At 36.5% G+C, this 23,070-nt stretch overlaps 1 protein-coding gene and 2 long non-coding RNA genes across 5 annotated transcripts in view; 2 read left to right on the forward strand and 1 right to left on the reverse strand.

The window, feature by feature from the left end:
* The window catches only part of vwa7 (von Willebrand factor A domain containing 7), a 31,516-nt gene extending 26,451 nt beyond the window's left edge, over positions 1-5,065 (forward strand). For both annotated transcript variants that reach the window (XM_055174783.2, XM_055174784.2), the window contains one exon: positions 2,856-5,065. In XM_055174783.2, the coding sequence (XP_055030758.2) occupies positions 2,856-3,461 (606 nt within the window). In that variant the 3' untranslated portion in view covers positions 3,462-5,065. The remainder of the gene's footprint in view (positions 1-2,855) is intronic.
* A 52-nt stretch (positions 5,066-5,117) lies between these two features.
* On the reverse strand, positions 5,118-5,738 carry LOC129455305 (uncharacterized). Its single transcript, XR_012357637.1, has 3 exons — positions 5,590-5,738; positions 5,422-5,493; positions 5,118-5,276 (listed from the first exon to the last, which is right to left on the reverse strand). It is a non-coding gene; the product is annotated as an uncharacterized lncRNA (long non-coding RNA).
* Positions 5,739-5,784: 46 nt separating this feature from the next.
* Positions 5,785-13,972, forward strand: LOC141349228 (uncharacterized). Of its 2 annotated transcripts, XR_012357636.1 has the most exons (8): positions 5,785-6,060; positions 6,239-6,302; positions 10,444-10,629; positions 11,877-12,810; positions 12,918-13,086; positions 13,170-13,302; positions 13,512-13,743; positions 13,846-13,972. It is a non-coding gene; the product is annotated as an uncharacterized lncRNA (long non-coding RNA). The 2 variants fall into 2 exon arrangements; XR_012357635.1 differs by having other exon boundaries at positions 5,786-6,060; positions 13,512-13,972.
* Positions 13,973-23,070: the final 9,098 nt, after the last annotated feature.

A 23,070-nucleotide genomic window follows, 5' to 3' on the forward strand; every position in this document is an offset into this window, starting at 1 on the left:
ATGAGGGTTGTTATGATTTTCTTTAAGCGTACTAAGATAGGTAGATCTTGCGGTTTTAATTGCCTGTCTGTAGTGTTGAGCACTCTCTTTCCATGCTGAACGCCATACCTCTAACTTTGTGCTTCGGTAGTTTCTTTCCATTTTTCTAGTTACTTTTTAAGGGCTGCAGTATGATGTCATAGCATGGAGCTGGCGTTTTTTCTTTGATTCTCTTTTTTCGAATGGAAGCAACCGCATGTAATGTGCTAGTGCAAACGTTGTTCATGTTTTCTATTATAATATCCAGATCTTCACGGTTATGTGCTACATGTTTCATTTGAGACAGGTCTGGAAGAGTGCCAATAAAGCTATCTTTAGTGGTGGAAATTATTGTTCTGGCTAATCTGTAGGATATTGTAGACTGAGCGGTCCTATCTAGAAGTATCGTGTATGACACAAGGCAATGGTCTGAAACGGCATCGCTCTGGGGTGATATTTCAATGTCATTAATATTGAGTCCGAGTGACAGAATTAAGTCTAATGTGTGCTTACGAGTATGCGTGGGCCCTGACACGTTTTGTTTAATACCGAGAGAATTTAGAACATCCGTAAACGCACGTCTGCACGTCCTAATGTATCTTTTGGGTTATCCACATGGATATTAAAATCACCAACGATAAGAGCTTTATCTACAGTGACTGTAAGCTCAGATAGGAAGTCTGCTATTTCTTTAAGAAAATCTGTGTGGTGGCCCGGAGGCCTATATATGGTAGCTAAAATATACGAAAGCTGTTTGTTGTTACGATCCGTTATTTCCATATTTAACAGGATTATTTCAAACAAATTAAATTTTAGTTCAGATTTATGGTTTACTTTAAATATTTTGTTGTATATTGTAGCTACACCACCCCCTCTCCCTTTTAGACGAGGAACATGTTTATAGTAATAGTCTTGTGGGGTGGATTCGTTCAAGCTGATGTAATCGTCTGCTTTAAGCCAGGTCTCTGTTAAACAGAGTGCATCTAAGTTTTGGTCAGTAATTATTTCATTGATAAAAGGTTCTTTATTGGTAAGCGATCTAATGTTAAGAAGGCAGAATTTTAACATTTGAGTTTCATCTGTTAATGTATTGTGTTCTAATTGTATGTTAATAAGATTTGGACAAGACGAGGTAAACGGTGCTCTGTATTTATTTGTTCGAGGAACAGACACAGTGTGGTACTGTGTTGGTACTCTGGTAAAAAAGGCTCTATGTGCTGGGATATATGTGATCTTGACATGTCAAGGCAGCTAACAGACAAAAGTAAGACTATTGGTCAGATTTCTAGAGAGTATAGCACTTCCTTCCAAACAGTACCTTTACCATGATTAGGCTACTATGGTTTTTAAAAGGTACGTTATACTTGTTAAATTAATAGAAAATATTTTAATAGAAATTATTATTATATATAAATAATGTGTGTGTGTGTGTGTATTTACATTACATCGAAAATTTTTGTTATAACTTTCCAAGAAACCTTGTCATGGTTTTACTACAGAGAAAATTACATTCCTGTTGAACATTCCTACAAGGCTCATTATGCAACTCTTTTGTTTCTCAGCTGTCAATCACTGATTATTCACGAGCTTTCCCGCCTCCACGCATATGCCCTTTCCCAGGCCAAAGTGTCTTAGAAATTGTAAATCAATATATTGTTTTATGTGAATGAGTAGGCCGAATGATTTTCACATCATTTTAAAGAAAAAACTCTAGACTACTAGATCCTGTTTTGAAAAGTCTTGGGAAAACATGTTTAGAATTAGTTTTGTGGATTTATATCAGTGACTTAAACATTTGCTTTTTCAAAAACCATGCATAAACATTTTTTCTCTCAAAAATACAAACATGTACATACATGTTGATTATATAATATTGTAGCCCAGTGTGCTGAACACAGTGTTATGAGACTTTTGCCAATAATATGTTTTTAAGCAACTGAAAAAAGCACAAATGTCAATGCATGTCAAAACTTCCCCAGGGCCCTAAAAACCCCTTAGACCCCAGAGGGTTAACACCTGCTTGTGGATAATAAATACACACTTCTTTACACATTGGGGATGATCCTGTGTAGTATCGCTATTCTACCACTAGATTCTGTGTTTACGCATGCTCCAAGGTGTGCGTATATTTACACACATTTCTACGTATAAGTGCAATTTGATAAATTCCACACCTTGCGTAAAACTGTTCCTAAGCACACTTCTGTTCGTACACACGCTTGATAAATGAGGCCCGAGGATTTTTTCCATCTGTTTCCCCTGCATTCTTGATCAATCTCACTTGTGTATTGTATATCAGGGGTTTCCAAACTTTAGAAACCCAACAGTTAATCCCAAGACCTAAATTTTTTAAGAAATAGAAATATAGAGGAAAACACAAACACATTTGTTCCCTTTCAGTAGTTTTTTAAATTTACTTGAATAATAGTAAAATACCTTATGGTTGCTGCAGGATTAGGGCTGCAGGATTGTGGCAAAAGGCAAAGTCTTGTATCAACTGTTAGGACACTAATTTAGAAAATGCCCCCTGTGGGATGTATTTCAGGTGACAAATGGCCAAAATGGTCATATAAGGATAAGTTTTAAGTCTTATTTGGTCTAGGTCATTCTTTTTTTTTCTAATACTTGAAAATTGAAGGCAGGTGTGTTTGATTAGAGTTGGAACTGAACTCTGCAGGATAGTCGATCGCCAGGAGCAGGATTGGACACCCCTTCTTTAAAACCTTTGAACAGTGTAGATCACGGAGACATAGATTATCTTACCTGTACACAAGAAGCAATTTTATTATATAAAAATATTCAAGAATGCAAACAGTAATACCACCATTTCTTTACAGGAACAAGACACAAGCCCTCCAGCATGTTCTGCTCTGCGTGTGGAGTCTGCCTGTCCTTCACTGTGCTCTCAGGGCAGCTGGAAAGTCTCACTGGTAGCCAAAGACAGAGGTCATTCTGGACTGGCATATGCACAGCTGGCACAAGGAGAAGGTCTCCTCACCCTGTCTCATGTGACAACAGAGAAAAGCAGAAACCATTTCACACAGCTTCATGAGGAAAGCACAGGAGTCGCTCATCTCCCTTTGTTACAGCGTCAAATAGACACCTCTGAATCTGTGGAGTTTAACAACAGTCAGCCTTCAGGTACAGAAGATGAATCTCAAAGACAGAAGAACATCCAGGTAATGAGTAGAGAAGCACCTGTAAATATCAGTGAATGGTCAAAGGGGAAGCCCATTATGATGTTTTATTCCTCAAGCTGCTGTGCTCCTCAAGCAGAGCTGGTGTTGTGGGACAGAGCAGGAAATCTGAGACGATGCCATCTCATAGCCAGTCAACAGAGGGCGCTAAGAGAAAACAGCGCACCAAGTGGGACATCTCAGCCCCTGGTGGTTCTTATGTTCTGGGTTCACTTGACATTATGTGTTTTTTATGAGCACAGCTGATATCCTTCAGTTGATGTTCATACATAAGGGTGGATACTTGGGGAAATAAATCCAGGAAAGTGAATTTCAAGGGGGAATGGAGTTCCAGTTCAGAATGTAGAGGATCTTTTTACAAATGCTATGCTAATTTCATGCAAAAATATTGTGGGATTTTCTGCATCTACCCAGTGAATTACATTTTTACCCATGTTATTACAACATTGGTAACAAAATAAATCTCACTGCTTTTTATTATATAGTATAAGTCACTGTAAAACTAATAAAAGTCAGAGCACTCAGGGTTGGTTCATTCTGTGAAATGCTAGATCCTCAAATGGTATTTTGACTCATAATGACTCATATAATGTTTTCAGGTTTTTACATGGATAACATGCTTTTGGAAATTGACTGCACTGTTTTAACCATTTGAATGTATGTTTTTTTTTTCATATACAGTAGTGTGGAAAAGTGTTTGCCCCCTTCGTGATTTTTTGTCACACTTTAAAGGAAAACACCACCGTTTTTCAATATTTTACTATGTTCTTACCTCAGCTTAGATGAATTAATACATACATATCTTTTATCAATGCGTGTACTTTTAATCTTTGTACAGCACTTCTTGAATGTGTTAGCATTTAGCCTAATGCTCCAAACTAAAGTTTTATTTTGTGCCTCCATATTTACTCGTGTAACTACTCATGTAACTACTCATGTAACAACCTTTAAATAGGGAAAACATGGAAGTGTTTGGTGGCTTCTAAATTCATCCCTGTTTGGAGACATAGGAATGAATGAATAGGCAATAGGGAGGAGGCCAATGTGCAGGAATTGAGTTTTTGACACAGCCCGAGCAGTTTTTTTACAAGTAGCCTACTCGCGGATGTGCGAGCATCTGTGACAAAAATATGGAATGCACAATCAGGTTTTTACTGCTCATTTGCATGACACGTCAACCATTTTATGTCACCATGCTCTCAGTTAATGAAAGAGCAGGAGAACTTCTAGCCTACACTGTAAAAAAAAAACACAGAAAAAAACGAGCAAATGCATGGCAGCACAGGGTGCCAAACGTTTGCCATTTATGAAAATAACGGTAAAACCCCATGAACTGAAGTAACATGTTTACACAGCTACATGAAAAAAAGAACATTGACCAAACAGTACTATAAAATTAAAAAAATGTAATCTGAAATACCATATTTTGTCTGTATAATTGCAAATACATGCATAGACCATTAAATGTAATGGCATTATTTGACTGTAAGTTAACGTAACATGTTTAAACCCTTTTTAATAAAACATGTTTTGACTGTAAACGTAAAAGGATGGTGTAACAGTTGTTTAACATGATTTCAATGTAGATATAAATGACATGTTGATACCATCACTTCATAAAGCATATTTTGAATGTAAACTGAAATCATGTTTTATCATTATTTAACAGAGTTTGACCGTTATTTGAAATAAAAAGTATTGACCGTTATTTGAAAAATGAACTGTGATGGACCATAATTTTGAAAGGCATGTGCAGCATTTTTATTTTGATTATGGCTTACAGATAATTTTATATGTAGTTCATGAAATGTATGTTATATGTCACACTAAAAGTCATTATAGAAAATAATTTGTATTTCCGCTCTTTATTTTTTTCTGTAACAATAGTTTCCATTGTAAATAACAACAATATTAAAAACTGTGTCACAGTATCATCATATGAACATTGCTTATATGCTTAAAATACAACATTGACAATTCAAAGTAATGTCATCATTGCATCTTCCACAAACTACACTTCGAACAGAACAATGGTCTCCAATTCAATCTCCATGTTGATGCCTTTAAATAAAAAAGAGAAAATGGTTATATATCATCCATCACATATCTATTTTAATTATGATGTCTGATCATGTTACTCTTTTTAGATGTTCTTACACTTCTTACATAAAAGAAATTTGGTCCATTAAATATGTAATGCACTTACAAATTTTATGAATCTTACTTCTTCAGCCAGTTAAGTGATGTGACCTCAGCCACTGACAAGGCCAATGGTGCACTGCAAAAAAGCAGAAACAACGTAAATACAGTAACACTTGTTGATTACAATTTTATTTTCAATATTATATGCCAGCATATTTACCCAGTAGATTACCTCACAATGTCGCAGGAAATGTCACCTTTTGCTTTCTATGGTAGACATTTTTTGTGTGCGTTTCTTTCTGCACTGTTTTGATCTTTCTTGATAAATCCCGCCTTCACGCACGCCATTGGTCAAACTGCTTCTCAATCATTGCCCTTGCCCAACAGCATCAGCCAAAACATAGCAGCAGCCTGTTATCTTCAGGTGGTACACAATGCTCCAAAACAGCGTAAAAATGCCTCGAGAAAAAAATCCCTGTGTTTTTGTTTTGGTCGGGAAACTTACTCATTGACATGGTTAATAAAACACGGAGCGGAGTTGGGTTCGCTGGAATATTTGCAGGCGTCAGTTTGTTTTCAAAATTCGTAAGTGACTTTGTTAAGTAGCTTTGTGTGTTAGGCAACATATTCTGCTGTATGGATGCAATATATAACACAATGACAAATCAAAACAATCATGGACCTCGATGTCAAGTCGTGAATGGTAAGTGTTTAAAAAAATCTGTTGACGTATTATCCAACCTAATTTAAAGGTTAACTGGCAACAGGTGAATACAATTACAATAGTTAATCATCACATACGTTTTTAAATCTTATTGTTTGATGCAAGTTGCATTAAAAAGTACTAAATAGGTTTCTGAATTGTGTTGTTGTTGTTTTAGAACGTTGCTTTCACAATCATTTAAGAAGACTCGTTTTCCTGGACAACGAATTTCATCTTATGAGGTGTGTTACCTTCCAACATATGGATGATTATGTATTTGTGCAAATTTTGTGATTGCTCTCTGAAGACAGTTAAGGGATATGTTAATCATCAAATCTTACACAGACATGAAGCAAATATTCAATTTCCATGTTGCTTCCCAGAATGCAAATGTAAATTCTCAAAATACAATGCTTTCAAAGCTCATGTTTATCGGCATCACAAAAGACCACATACTCATTTTGATGAATCGATGGGCACGTTTGTTTGCAACAGTACAGAGTGTCAACAAAAATTTACAGACATGACCAACGTCCTTTCTCATCTCAGGTCACATTTAGCCAAGGGAGAGGTGGTGTGTTGTCCTTTTGAAAAATGTGACAAAAATTTCCGTTTAAGATCAAGTTTCACTGCCCATGTTTCACGAAAGCACAGGACTTCTACATTTGCACAATTACGGATTATGGATACTTTATCTGAGCAACCTTATTCAGCATTTTCTGATGTCACTGAGGATGAGGTTAATGAAAATAATTTGAAAGACTCACCGACTAAATGTAACACACATTCATTGTACATGAAAAATCTCTGCCTGTTTTATATGCAGCTGCAAGCCAAATACCTGGTGCCATCGTCAACCATTCAAATGATTGTGGAGGAAATCAGTGGTTTAAATTAGGGGTGCACCGAAATTTCGGTCGCCAAAACCTTCGGCCGAAAATGGCATTATCGGTTTCGGGCCGAAATAAAAAATCTAGCCGAAAATGTAAACCGAAAATGAATGTCAACCGCGCCCCTTTCATCTGTGCGCTAGCGCTCGGGTTTCACTCAGCCTTCACGGTGATCAGTCGTCTCCCACCCCTCCCCTTCGTGCTCAAGCAGGTTTCACTCAGGGTCCAGCTGTTTGCACGCGTCTGCAAAGATTAAGAATGTCTTGATGTGTAAACTTTAGAGAGAGTCGCGCTATGTGTCTCTTACTGTAATCCATTAACGTACATTTGGCGAATAAAGCAATGAAACACAACGTAACGTTTTTATGTGGAGGGACTGTTGCGCTGTTTGGGATTCAACATCAGTCTCTGTATATGCATGCGTTTAAGTGCCCTTAAAGCCGAAAGTATACTAGGGACGTCCGCGTATGTGCGCCATCATTTTCGTCATCAGGAGGGTCCGTGGCCGGCAGCCCAAAATTTGAGACCGCACGGACAGTGCGCGTACAGTCCGCGTACAACATCGCATGCGCGTGAAAATATTTAGACAGGACACTCCACTACAAACAATTATACAAAGGAAATAGACAGCATTTGCACACATACTATCGTTTTTCTTCTTTAATTTTATTTCATCCATAAACAGAAAGCTGTGGAGCATGTTTGTTACCATATTGTTCGATTCCTGTTCTTTGTTGTCTTCTTGTTTGTTCTAAACTGTGTTTGCAATGGTGGATCGGTTTCTTTTCTTCACCTATCCTAATGTTTTAATGTACTGTAAATGTCTCCAAATCAGTGCTGCACTAGAGTAATAATTTGAATAGAGACGCGTTTAAAAAAAAAACAAGCAAACATAAATTCTCTCTGTTATTGAAAGGGCACATATAAACAAAATTCTCTCCACAGTATTCTTTTTCTAATAAAAACATTTGTTTATGTCTGTATAGATTACAGTCAGATTAACCTACTGAAGTCTGTGTCATTAATGTTGATCAAACAACCCATGACAAAGAGACAAATAGCTGTAAAAAATAATAATATATTTAATTTATTGTGTTATGATTCATTTAATTTGATTTCTGTACCTAATGCTAATTTCAGACCTTATTAATGTACAACTTTGTTCTCTTTTATAAATGTTTGCAATTTCTTTATTGTTTATTAGATTTTTCCCACCTGCTTTTTGCTGATCCGAAAAATAATCTCACCTGTGCCTCAAAAACTGTAATGTGATCCGAACTGTGAGTTTTTTTATCCGTCACACACCCCTAGTAAAGTTAGCACACAGTGATAGCCATAAATGCAATTGTACTAATAATTGGCATAATAATTTATTTCGGTGTTTCGGTTTCGGTTTTTCGGCCTTGGTTTCCTTTTTTCGGTTTTCGGTTTCGGCCAAGAATTTTCATTTCGGTGCATCACTAGTTTAAATTATATCTGTCATCAATACACACAGAAGTTGTTCAGTGAAATACTCAAGTCAAAAACAGCCCTCTCACAATGTGATATTGAATCTGTGGTGCAGACTTTGCAAGGCCAAGATTTACATTCTGCTTGTAATTCATTACTTTCCACAGAATACCAAAGAAGACAGTATTATCAGAAAAATTTTTCATACGTGCATCCACAAAGTATGTGTCTTGGTCGTGATGAGAACAGAAAACAACGTTATGCCCAGTATATTCCATTGAAGAACACTTTAAAAACCATGTTAAACGACCCAGTGGTGTGGGAGCAGTGTGCCAAACATCAGCATGTAAACTCTTCTGTATTCTCTGACATCTGTGATGGCTCTGTATTCAAATCCAATGACTTGTTTAAGCAGCCAGAGATTACAATCCAACTTATCTTGTACCAGGATGCCTTTGAGATCGTGAATCCCCTTGGGTCAGCTAAAAAAAAACACAAAATGATTGGAGTGTATTTTACACTTGGCAACTTTGAGCCATTTTACAGATCATGCATTGATAACATTCAGTTATCACTTTTGTGTTATGAGCGAGACTTTAACTATTTTGGTCAAACCAAGATTTTTTCTAAGTTGGTGGCAGATGTCAAAGAGCTTGAAGAGCATGGATTTGTGACATCTTCAGGAGACATAGTACGTGCAACAATTGTGGCTATTATCGGTGATAATTTGGGGTCCCACTGCATCGGAGGTTACTCACAGAACTTCAGTACTGCCAAGCATTGCTGTAGGTATTGCTTGCTATCTCGCAGTGAACTTCAGAATGTGTGTGTAGACTTTCCCAATCGCACAGTTGAGTCCTATAAGGCAGCAGTGGAAACTCTAAGGATGTCCGAAGAAAATTTTGTAAATGGGTTGAAGTTTGACTCCATTTTCAACTCTCTCAAATATTTTCATGTTGCTCAGCCTGGCCTTCCTCCATGCCTTGGCCACGACTTGTTTGAAGGCGTTGTAGCTATCGATCTTGCCATTTTCTTGGAATACTTTGTAAAAAGGAAGTGGTTTTCATATACACAGCTGAACAGGAGACTTGCACAATTCAAATATCTGGATTCTGATGCTGGTTCTGCCCCTTCCCATGTATGTGAAAAAGGCAGAAAGTTAGGTGGTCAAGCAGCTGAGAACTGGTGTCTCCTCAGATTTCTTCCTGTCATAATTGGAGACAGAGTAGAGTCACAAGATCCTGTATGGCAACTGACTGTTAAGTTGAAAGAACTGGTTGAGCTAGTGTGTGCTCCCAAGATTACCACTGCACAGATTGCATATCTCAATGTCTTAATACCAGAATATCTGGAAACCAGAAAGGAGCTGTTTCCTGGTCAAAATTTGAAACCAAAACACCATTACATACTTCACTATACGTCAATCATTTTGAGTCTTGGACCTTTAATTCGTTTATGGTCATTAAGATTTGAAAGCAAACATTCATACTTCAAAAGAAGTATGAGAAGAACACAGAACTTCAAAAATGTATGCAAGACATTGGCACACAACCATCAACTTCTTCAAGCATATCTTCACTCACGGTCATTTTTTTCACCAAAGCTTAAAAGTGTTGACTTGGCCACATACTCTCCTCATTTGTACAGTGATGCTGTGTGCAAAGCTGTTGAGAAGAGCTTGCTTAATGAACCAGACTTCGTTTCAACACGGGTAGAATACAAGGGTACCCTCTACAGGAAAGGAAACTTAATTTGCCTTAAATGTGAAGAGGAATATTTTATTTCACAATTTGGACAGATTGAGCTGATTTTCGTGAAAGATGATGATGTGACTTTTCTTGTTACTCCTCGTCCCTCAATGTATTTGCATGATTATGGACTTTATGAGATTTTGCCTGCGACAAAGGAACTAATTTGTGTAAATGCTGAGGAATGTCTGGATTATTATCCCTTAAATGAGTACAGTTTCATGGGACTGAAGGTCATTACTCTGAAGCACAGCGTTGTTCATCTGTAAAAAGGATAAACTGTCCTTTCCCAACAGAAATGGATGCATTGTTGCATTTTATTGAGACTGTGTTCCCAAACCCTACTACTTCAAAGCTAGCCATAGAGGGTTTGAACAGCCTAGGTGTGGAGACCATAGATGACCTACAGTTTTTGAAAGATGATGATCTAGGTGGCTTTCTGAGACCAATTGAAGCAAGAAAACTAATAGCCCAAATCCCAAGTAAGTTTTCAAATCAATGGTTATTTTTACATATACACTAGTCAATATTTGAAGCGGATCAAAAAAGTTCATTAAGTTTTCCTAAAACAAGAACAGGTATTGGGTATTGGTTTTAAGACAACTATTATGAAAGGTTTGATCCACTTTAAATGTTAATTATTGTACATGCATACAATTAGATGAAACGGAAAAAACAACACCCCAGGTCTCTTTCATTCTGTACTTTGTTAGCTGTACTCTTTACTTGTATTACAGTATAGTATGTCAATATGTTTCTTGTTTCTGCAGTATGGTTTTTAATTCAGTTTGTTGTTTATGCCATGTAGATATTGCTTCCAATCTGCAAAACACTGCCAATGATTTGTGTGCTGCTGAATACACATCTGATGCATCAGGTTCACCTGCTCCTGGATGTTCAATTTCACCATCCAGCTCTTCAAGTGGAAGACATGAGTAAAAAGCTTAAACAACATTAAACAATCCACAAACATTTTGAAAGCAAAACATGTAATTTGTCAATTCTTGGAATTCCTATACGGAGAATTTGCATTGTGAGCATGCCCAGCCTTTAGCATGCGCAGTTCACAGAGATGTCTGGGTGTGGTTGTGTGTAGAAATCTGCAGATTTATTGTACACTAGTCAACATTTGAAGTGGATCAAAAAAGTTTTGTATTTTGATCCACTTCAAATTTTAAATAGTAGTTTGATAAAGAACAAACTGTGATGGCACGGGGCCTCAAAACATTGATTTTGAAAATTGCATATCTTGTGATCCGTACATGTGCCACTGTGGTGACTCTGTGGTGCATGAATAGCCAAAATATCATCCAGTTGTGTGTCATCCGCAGCTTATGCCAGCAGAGAGTGAACACGGTTGTGCGCTGCTCAAAGCAACCACAGGGCAGTGCAGCAAATCACCAGCAACATGTTAAATGTGCCATTTTATGCTAGTGATTTGTTGCACTGTGGTCCTGCGGTCCCTGTGAACAACGCACAACAGCGTCCCCTCCTCTCTGACAATAATACACTGTGGACATAAAACAAGTCTGTGCACCACTTGCATATTCACACACATGCATATTCTATAATGTGGCACATTAACAAACCCACAGTGTCCCATGCCATCTCTGTTTGTCCGTTATTAAACTTCAATAAATCTGCAGCTCGTCAATAGGCAATTTTGCAAAACATTAAAGCTGCATTAAAAGTTCATCCTATAACCTGTGGACATTGGTTTATCTTCTAGGTGACAGTAGCTGTGAAACTTCATTCTATGATCATGACTGGCATTATAGTTTTGATGTTCCATGGCAAAAAATGCCAGCAAGTTTTATGGAAAAGTTGCAAAATGGCGAAAGGCCAAGTTGCTCTGAGAGAAGACAGTTGGTCTGCGTTGTTTCTTCTGAGATCCTGGAAGTCAGCAAATGTCCAGCAAAAAAACATGTATCAGAAATAGCCCGACAGATGGTGATTACATACCCAAACTCTTTTAGAGATGAGATTAATTCCCAGGTTGTAGGAAGTGGATATGATTCTCTCCTCAAACAACTGGTGTGTAGAATTGACAATTGTAAAAGAGCAAAAGCTATTAGTACACCACTTTGTGGTACTCTAGAAGTATCAGCAAACAAACGAAAGTCGGTGTATGGTTGTATAAATTCTGATCCACAAATGCCAGTTGGAGAAACATCTGAATTGCAGCAGGAAAAAAAAAGAGAAGTTGCTAGTAATGTTTCAAAATAACGAAAGTGATGTAAAGACAATCTATGACTTAATGACTTCTACTTAAACCTCTCAAAGAAACGACATCCAATCTGGAATAGAAACCAATGATTTACTTGATGCGTGGCCATATCTTTTTCAGCCAGCAGGAATGAAAGCACACTTTAAAGAGCTCACTGGCATTGACATAAACAACAGCTTTGAAGAATCTGCTTCCAGTAAGTTCAGAAGAATTTTGGAGTACTTTCAATTTCAGTGCACAGAAAGAGCAAGCAGAGCAGGGAGAATCCTCACAAAGTATAGAGCTGGAGGGGATCATGTTTGTGGGGCAGTGATGTTGCTGCTAACCCATTTCAAAAATAACCAAGACCACTTTCTTGTGATGGTAGAAGACACCTGTGTTCCAAGTGATATATGCTCAGAAAAGCTTCCAGCAACACCATGTATAGTAGTGTGTGGTGGGTATTATTTTCTATGATCTTGCACCACAGTAATTGTTTCGGGTGACCAGGACCCACAATCTGTTAAATATTATGTCTTAACTGATTTTTGTGCTTGTTCAAAGGAGAGAACCCTCTGACAGCCAGTGTGTACATGGTAGCAGTAGACCAGATGATTGTAAATTACCATCTCTTGAGTTTTACAGAAGCCCTGTATCTGATGTTCTCTCTTTACTATATATTGAACATCAGTTACCCTGTGGAACTGGGAGCCACACTAGAATTCTTGCAAAGGTAATTCATCGGATGCATTCCTTTTGGTTAAGAAGGTTACAACAATTATTTAAGGTTATTGTTTGTGTTGTTTTGTTTTAAAGGTGCATCTTTAGAATAAATCCTCATAAAGGTACCAAGGTGGAAAAGAGAGAGAAAAAGAGAGCGTACTCTGTCAATCCCAGAGTATTGAATCTGACGTCAAAAATTGCTGCATTTGACTGGGGAGAGTAACGGGTATAGAAGCTTTATTGTCTTGTATAGTAGTGGTAGACTTCATTTTCTGTGTTTATCATTCATCGATGATAAAGTGCACCAAATACAATTTTTATGATTAACTCCAATAAATGTGATGTAATTGTCTGAGAGTATTTGGTTAAGGCTTGTTGCTGTTTCTGCCCTTCTTTTGGTTTGTGTTTTAATTATAACTGTTTGTGTCCCCACAGATGTGGTCTTTCAGAAGATTGACATTTCTCTGAAGAACAGGACAGACAGACTTTTTGTACATCAGTGCAGTGATTTGTTCCTTAAATAATTTTTATAACCTTGTGATGTGATTGGGATTGTCAGAATACAGGCCCAGTGTTTTGTTTGTTTGTAAATTGAACAAATTTGTGTTCTAAAACATACCTTGTCCATTTTTACCCATGTGACATGTTCGGGATAATCAGAATCCAGGTCGGCGACGACTTTTTTTTTTTTATTGAACAAATTTGTGTTCTAAAAACATGCCTTATCCATTTTTACCCATGTGACATGTTCGGGATAATCAGAATCCAGGTCGACGACTTCTTTTTTTTTTATTGAACAAATTTGTGTTCTAAAACATGACATTTGGTGGAAGTGTTATTTCCATTCCATTTTGAAGGCTTGCTATATAATAAAAAGCTAAAGTTGTTAACAGCAATACTCTGGATCCCATCATTTATTGTATAACATTTTACAAAAGTGCTAGCTGTTTTTGGTGTATTTTGTAAATATGCAGTACAATTTCTGTTTCAAGTATTTTTCATTAGTTTTTAGCATTACATCTGTCACACAGTATGCCAAGATGTCACGGTACATTTTGTTTTAAAAATATTATGGCATGAAAACATGTAAGCCCGGATTTGCTAACTGTTTGTGGCAGTGCACACTTTCTTAATGTGTTTAAAAGAACTGTCAGGGTTTACAGAAGACTGGATAGAAAGGCATGCACAGTGATTATTGCATCTCGACCTAATTGGATATGCATTTGTAGGACATTTCCTTTATGAAAGCACAGTATTAAGGTATTCAAATATAAGTGGCTTGCAGTAGTCTGTTTACTGCTTAGTCTCTTTAACGCCTCCAAAAAGCATCCTTTAACCCTTTTTTGTGCCTGACCTGACAGTGATGGTTGCTAATTACACTTTTTTTTATTTGGTCTTTATGGAAGTGAGCTGCTGCAGATGTGTTTTTTTGCACAGTGTTAGTTTAGTTGTAGAAAACATTCAAATTTATCCTGAAGTCTATTTTACTCTGCCAAAAACAATATTAGCACATTTTAAGTTAGGATGCATTCTATTTACCATTAATGTGATTGTTCACATTATGAAAATCTGTCTTGTACTCTCAAGTTGTATAAATTAATTTGTTTTGCTAACCACAAAGAAATTTATTTTCACTAATGTTTGTAACCCAACAGTTCAGTGACAACTTTGACTTCCATGGTATTTTTTTCGACTATGCACTTAAGTCATGATATAACGTAAGGAATAATGTTTCCGGGTATACTGTAGAGGTGTAAGTATCTGCCAATATGGATAGCATCTAATTAGTATTTACACTTAGTGCAAATTTGATAGTTATATTTATTAAATGAAAATTATTTACACCTAATGTAAATAGCATATTATGTGCAAATGCTGATATTGTCACTTAGTAAAAATAATATATCTGTATTTTTCTTAGTGTAATTAGCATCTACCGCTATTTGCACTTTGCGTAAACAGTTGCTCCCCATTAATAATTCATTAAAAATACGTCCATGAGTCCATGTGTGGTTATTTAGGATTTTGTTATTGTTATTTGACTTAACACGTGAATAGGAGGCAGTGGGGCCCCAGCACTGCTTAGTTACAAACATTTTTCTAGTGGAAAATGTTTCCTATTACTATTTTTCTGTATATGAAAATCATAAATCATAGCTTAACTTAACAATAAACAGATTTTTCGATGTGGCGTAACAAGTGGGTTGGACAGGAGGGTGTGTTTGGATGAGGATACCAATAAGTGAAAGTATAAAACGCATACTCGAAATGTGACCTCTTTAACCCATCCCAATGAGTCGTGAACACACGCGAGGTGTGGGGAGCAATTAGGATAAGGTACCTGCTCAAGGGCACCACAGTCGCAACACGCCGGCCGTGAGACTCGAACCGGCAACTTTTGGGTTACAAGCCCGACTCTCTAACCACTAAGCTACTACTGCCCCCACGATAATAAAATGCTCTAACAGCCACAAGACAACACCGATGCCTTTCGCCACTAAAAACAGCGGCAAAAAACTAAAAAATATGATTTTAGAAAAAACACGGTCCAGCGATAGATCGCCTATTTAACGAACTAATGATATGTATGACATGCATGAAAAAAGGAAACAACATAATACATTGTGTCCGATCACCATGAACTTTACAAAATATGCGCAATTTAACGTCTTCAGTGGCACAGATACTAGTGTGGGTGTGTAAGCCTCATCTCGTAGATCTGACGCTTCAAAGTCCTTGGTTCGAATCTGCATTTTATACCTTTTGGTAATACAAATCACATCGAAAAGGCATTTATTTTCAACAAAATTAAGTAGAAATAAAGTGTCTAACGAGTGTTTATTAAAACACTTTGTACTATCATTGCATCCTGTTAATGTACAAAAATACTGAGATGCAAATAGAATCTGACAAAATATAGAATACAGCATCTAATTACTTAGACTTATTGCAAACTATTGCGACATTTACATGATGTACATAGAATATATAGCTATTTGTGATTAGTGAAAATCACAACTGTTGCTTTTTGCACTTTGTGCACATATAGTCACTGCCTAATTCAACTGGAAAAATGTAGGCTTTATTTGATGTTAGACTATGCATTTTTAGTAGAAAACACGGTTCTGATGAAAATGTGACATGACTGTAAAATTCTACTGGTTTTCTCTGTAAAACTAATTTTTTTTTAACTCTGACCAAAAAATACACAGGAATGTTTTTTTAAGGACATTGCAGGATAACAATAGCCAACAATTACTGTTATTTAAAGGAAAGTGACATTTTTTTGCAGGAACAAATTTAAATAGTTAAAAAACAGGGAAAATGTACATTAAATGTCAAAGTTAGCATTTTTATGGAATTTCACAGTTCTAATCAAAATGTCATAATACTGTTAAATTCTACGTTTTTTTTCTGTAAAAATACATTTATTTTTTACAGTGTACATTAACAACAAAACATTATAGATGAGAATAAAGGTCTACATCAGTGCCCAATTAAGGAAAACTGGATAGAAGAAACATGTAAAGGATACTAGTATGTATATTGACATGCCACTCATATTACAATATGCTATCTGGATATAATTTATTGGATATGTATGTACACTGTACAAAAAACCAGAAAAAAACGAGCAAATGCATGGCAGCACAGGGTGCCAAACGTTTGCCATTAATTAAAATAACGGTAAAACCCCATGAACTGAAGTAACATGTTTACACAGCCACATGAAAAAAGAACATTGACCAAACAGTACTATAAAATAAAAAAAATGTAATCTGAAATAACATATTTTGTCTGTATAATTGCAAATACATGCATAGACCATTAAATGTAATGGCATTATTTGACTGTAAGTTAACGTAACACGTTTAAACCCTTTTTAATAAAACATGTTTTGACTGTAAACGTAAAAGGATGGTGTAGCAGTTGTTTAACATGATTTGAATGTAGATATAAATGACATGTTGACACCATCACTTCATAAAGCATATTTTGAATGTAAACTGAAATCATGTTTTAATCATTATTTAACAGAGTTTACCGTTATTTGAAATAACAAATCTTGACCGTTATTTGAAAAATGAACTGTGATGGACCATAATTTTGAAAGGCATGTGCAGCATTTTTATTTTGATTATGGCTTACAGATAATTTTATATGTAGTTCATGAAATGTATGTTATGTGTCACAATAAAAGTCATTATAGAAAATAATTTGTATTTCCTCTCTTTATTTATTTTTTTCTGTTACAATAGTTTCCATTGTAAATAACAACAATATTAAAAACTTTAAACAGTGTCACAGTACCATCATATGAACATTGCTTATATGCTTAAAATACAACATTGACAATTCAAAGTAATGTCATCATTGCATCTTCCACAAACTACACTTCGAACAGAACAATGGTCTCCAATTCAATCTCCATGTTGATGCCTTTAAATAAAAAAAGAGAAAATGGTTATATATCATCCATCACATATCTATTTTAATTATGATGTCTGATCATGTTACTCTTTTTAGATGTTCTTACACTTCTTACATAAAAAAATTATTTGGTCCATTAAATATGTAATGCACTTACAAATTTTATGATGGTCCACGATAACTTACTTCTTCAGCCAGTTAAGTGATGTGACCTCAGCCACTGACAAGGCCAATGGTGCACTGCAAAAAAAGCAGAAACAACGTAAATACAGTAACACTTGTTGATTACAATTTTATTTTCAATATTATATGCCAGCATATTTACCCAGTAGATTACCTCACAATGTAGCAGGAAATTTCACCTGTTGCTTTCTATGGTAGACATTTTTTGTGTCCGTTTCTTTCTGCACTGTTTTGATCTTTCTTGATAAATCCCGCCTTCACGCACGCCATTGGTCAAACTGCTTCTCAATCATTGCCCTTGCCCAACAGCATCAGCCAAGACATAGCAGCAGCCTGTTATCTGCAGGTGGTACACAATGCTCCAAAACAGCGTAAAAATGCCTCGAGAAAAAATCCCTGTTTTTTTTTTTGGTCGGGAAACTTACTCATTGACATGGTTAATAAGCTAAAACACGGAGCGGAGTTGGGTTCGCTGGAATATTTGCAGGCGTCAGTTTGTTTTCAAAAGTAGCTTTGTGTGTTAGGCAACATATTCTGCTGTATGGATGCAATATATAACACAATGACAAATCAAAACAATCATGGACCTCGATGTCAAGTCGTGAATGGTAGGTGTTTAAAAAATCTGTTGACGTATTATCCAACCTAATTTAAAGGGGCCGTGAATTGGTCGATTTTATTGCTTTATGACGTTGATTGATGTCTACTTTTGCATTTCGCGTTGTTTTTACATTCAAAAACATCAAAAGCAATAAGTAATACGCTATTTTGTAACATGGATTAGTGGCTGTCTTGAGAAATGGTTCGTTTGAAGGGGCGGGCCGCATTGAAGACCTGAACGTAAACACCCACTGCTATGATTGGACAGCTTCATTCCCCGTCATTACATGTAAAAATGTTTTAAAAACATTAATGTGATAAAAATAGCAGCCGAACACAAATATGTTTGAGACACAAAAGATTCTGGGTGCTAAACATGATACACATAAATGCAATACGTATATTAAAGTAGAAACAAAACTCGACGTGACTAAATTACCGTATAAAACACAGTAAGCGTGCATCCGAATCTAAACTGCGGCTAATAAATCCTTATCAATAACTTTGTATATTTCTATTGTGCTTGTGAGGTTGCTTTTACATTCACGTAATGTTAAATACCACAGTTATATGATAAAAAATAAGCTTTGTTGAGTGTTTGACCTTTCAAACGCAACATGCCTAAATTACCGTATACAACACAGTAAACGGGCATCAGAATCTAAACTGCGGTTGATAAATCCTTCCTTATAACTAACTTTGTATATTTCTACCTTTAAATTACAGTCATATTGTTAAGTGTTGTACCTTTATTAGTCGTTTAATGTTTTTACTAAATTAAAACAGTCAACAAACGTATTTAGACACGGATGTTACAACAGGACACATCAAGCAATCTCTTTTAACAAAGCAATAGTGAAACGCAGTAACTTAAATAAAGTAAAATGTCTTACTGTGAATTATACTGCTGTGTCATTGTTGTCAGATCCAATATAAGTGGTGCTTCTGACTGAGTCTCTCTGCAAATCCAGCATCGACTTCTTTACAAATGAATCCATGTCCACAACGTTAACAAACGCTCCCCACACGAGCTGTAACTTTTTCAAAAGCAAACTTTATCCAAGCATATTGCTAATGTTAAGTTCCAAGCCTCCGAATTGAAGTATTTAGCTTCTGTGTTGTTCCCATGGTTGTTCCCACGCGGTTCTTTCACAACCGAAAAAGCGTTTCCATGGTATCATAACAGATCACCGCGTCAAAATAAAAGTCTCTCAGAAAAAATGTATTTAAAAAGTCATTTTAGTTAAATTTGTCAATCTTTAAAGACATGTTTACTTACTGAGACACACGTGTCACGCGAAGCTGTGGGCGGGGCTACAAAAGTAGACTTGTCCTTTTGGTTATGGGGAGGTGTTTCAATTCTACTTTGACGTCATAGATTTCCGAATTTTAGACTGGAGTTTTTAGCTGGCTTGGTGCCAAAGACGGTTATATTTCAGTAGCACGGACGTTTTCAGTTCTGAAACTTGCAGGATGTTCATTTAAGTATGATGACCTCTTATATAACAAATTATCAAGTTAAAATTGAGTTTTTGATTCACCGCTCCTTTAAAGGTTAACTGGCAACAGGTGAATACAATTACAATAGTTAATCATCACATACGTTTTTAAATCTAATTGTTTGATGCAAGTTGCATTAAAAAGTACTAAATAGGTTTCTGAATTGTGTTGTTGTTGTTTTAGAACGTTGCTTTCACAATCATTTAAGAAGACTCGTTTTCCTGGACAACGAATTTCATCTTATGAGGTGTGTTACCTTCCACCATATGGATGATTATGTATTTGTGCAAATTTTGTGATTGCTCTCTGAAGACAGTTAAGGGTTCAGGTTAGTCCAGAGACTGGACAAGTCCAGACTCGGTTTGCATGGGCCATCAGTCCACTGACCACTCCGAGCAATCCCATCAGCACCCCCAGGAACAGAAAGGCCCCCATTTCACAGTCCTGTTAAGTATGTGTAGTGTGTTGTTCAATATATATGCTCAAGAGGTATGAGAAAGTAGAGGAACATACCTGAGGTAATCATGTACGTAGAGAGACTGTGAGTTCCACATCCCCAATCAACAGGTGAACACTTCCTTGATTATGTAATAGTTTTAAATGTAATCAGTGTCTTATGACTGTAATTCTTTATTTTAATAACTTTATGAGTGTGTGTGTGTATACATTATATAATGTGTACCTCTTTTAGGGTATTTTTAATTTTTATATTTATACTGTGTGTGAAAAATCATGTGTATTATGCTACTATAATTTTGTATAGTATGAATGAATTCAATGTATTGTAATATAAGGGTTGTGATTATATGTGTTTCAATTTTAAAGGGTTGTGGCCTACAGGGTTAGAAGCTGTTTGCCAATATAAGGATAAGCCTAAGGTTTTGTGACCTTGGGGTTAGAAAAGGGGTAGGTTGGGGCTTCTATCAGTGTATGTGGAGATCAGGGCTCAGGTTTTGTGACCTTGGGGTTTGGGAAAGGGGTAGGTGTGGTGTTCTATTTTTATTTGTGACAAACTGCACAGATATCACCTGACTTGGGGTTAGGCGTGAGGAAAACTGTGCCATTTTCCTGAAATTGTGTTTAAGGCCTCTCAAGGTGTGTTTGTTCATCTCCTGTGATTGTGATCAGATGTGTTCCTCACAGCTCTCTGTAATGTGAAAAAGAAGATACATGTATATCAAGATATATTATTTGTAAAGAAATACATTATTTAAAAGTGTGTGTGTATACACAAACCATATAACAGGGGAGACTTCAGTGTGACACACTAGAGTAAAGAAATCAGCTGACCTTTAGGCCTCATTTAGGCCTCTAGGAAAGGATGTATTGAGTTTTCTAATCCACCAACTTTCTGTATTCAGTCTGTCTCTAAGTGACCACTGTGGATCTGATTGTAAGCCAGTAGCCTTAAGTTCCTTCAGTCCGTGTTTTAGGAAATGATTAACTAAGTGTCTTCTTTTGTCAATCTTGTGAATAATATTATGTACGTGTTGGTAAATTCTAGTGTTAATCTTGTTCTTAGTTTGGCCAACATATTGCATTTTACATTTATTGCAAAAGATCAGATACACACAGTTGGTCGAGTGGGGGGACAGAGATTGTTTTAGTTCAAATATCTGTTTCGTGACCCTATTTCGTATCCACTTCCTATGAACATAATATTTACAGAGTCCAGCCTTACTTTTAGTCTGAGGTTTAGGTACCCTACTGTGTACCAAAATATCTAGTAAGTTTTTATTCCTGCAATGAGCTGCAATAGGCTTATGTTTTTGTAGGTAAGGCGTGGAGTCTGTAAATTTAAAGAAATTTTCTTTAATCTTTCTGTTCAGTTGGATGCTTTGATCGCAGAATTTGGACACCATGGGGATGATCTTTGTTCTCGGTGGTTCATTCACTACGTTAGACGGTTTTGGTTTGAGAAAAGATTTGTGTATGCTCCTAAGGAAGGATCTAGAGTAATTTCTCTGTCTCAAAGCTGAGAAAAGTATCTTTGTAACTACATCAAATTGGGCTTTTTCCGTGCAGATTCTGTGAAATCTGAGGAGTTGAGATTTAATGATACCCCTGAATGTATGTTTAGGATGAAAGCTCGACTTGTGTAGTAGACAGTGTGTGTCCGTATCCTTGAAGTATACTCTAAAGTCTAGTCTATTCGTAGTGGAGAAGTTAGGCCCCTTATATGAGACCACATCTAGGAAGTTTACCTCAGTGTTACTAAGTGTGAACTTGACCTTGATGGAACTCTGATGGTTATTAAGGTGTTCAATGAATTCAGAAAAGGTTTCCCTCGAGTGAGTCCAGATACCCCATATGTCGTCTAGGAAACGGAAGTAAGCGTGAGGTTTTAAAGGAAAAGAGGAGAGAGCAGATTCTTCCCAGGCCGCCATGAATATATTTGCATATGATGGGGCGAACTTCTTACCCATAGCTGTTCCTTTAATTTGTAAATAAAAATTAGAATTGAATTCAAAGTCATTTTTGTTTAAATTAATGTCTAATAATTTTAAAATATACTCATCTGGTCTTTTACTGTCAGGATACTTTTCCATGCATTTTTTAACCGCTTCAATACCTGCAGTCGTTTCAATGTTGGTGTATAGGCTATCTATAACTATAGTGAAAAGCATGGCTTCCTGTGGAACATCAATATCTTTAATTTTAGAAATGAAATCATAAGTATCCTTTAAATAACTAGGATGCTTTTGTGAAATGGGGCCTAAGAAATGTTCAATGTATTCAGCCGTATAGTACGTCTCACTATTGCAATCCGATACTATCGGGCGTCCAGGAGGTATTTTGAAAGGAATGCTCCATTTATCAGGTTCTTTGTGTATTTTTGGTAACAAATAGAAACGTCTGGCTCTGGGAATCGTAGGCCCTTCTAAATATTCTATCTGCTTCTCCTTTAAAATATTTTTCTCACACATTTCCTCTAAAATGTCTCTCACTTCCTTCATGGTGTCCAAATAAATAGGTTTTTCTAGACTTTTGTAATGCTCGGTCACGGCTAATTGTCTCTGTCCCTCCCATACATACTGGTCTCTGTCCATGATAACTACTGCGTTGCCTTTATCGGCTGGTTTGATCACAATGTTTTTGTTTTGTTGCAACTCTCTAATGGCCTTTCTCTCTAATACCGTAAGATTTGAGCCTGGTTGGATGGACCAGTTGAGGTGTTTAAGAGCCAGGTAGTCTGCTCTGATTATAGAGGGTATCTGTTTGGGTAAACTGGATAACGCTGGTGTCCAATCAGACCCATGTGTGAACGGCAGCTTCTTCT

Source organism: Misgurnus anguillicaudatus, chromosome 15 (assembly GCF_027580225.2).
Source record: "Misgurnus anguillicaudatus chromosome 15, ASM2758022v2, whole genome shotgun sequence".
Lineage (NCBI taxonomy): Eukaryota > Metazoa > Chordata > Actinopteri > Cypriniformes > Cobitidae > Misgurnus > Misgurnus anguillicaudatus.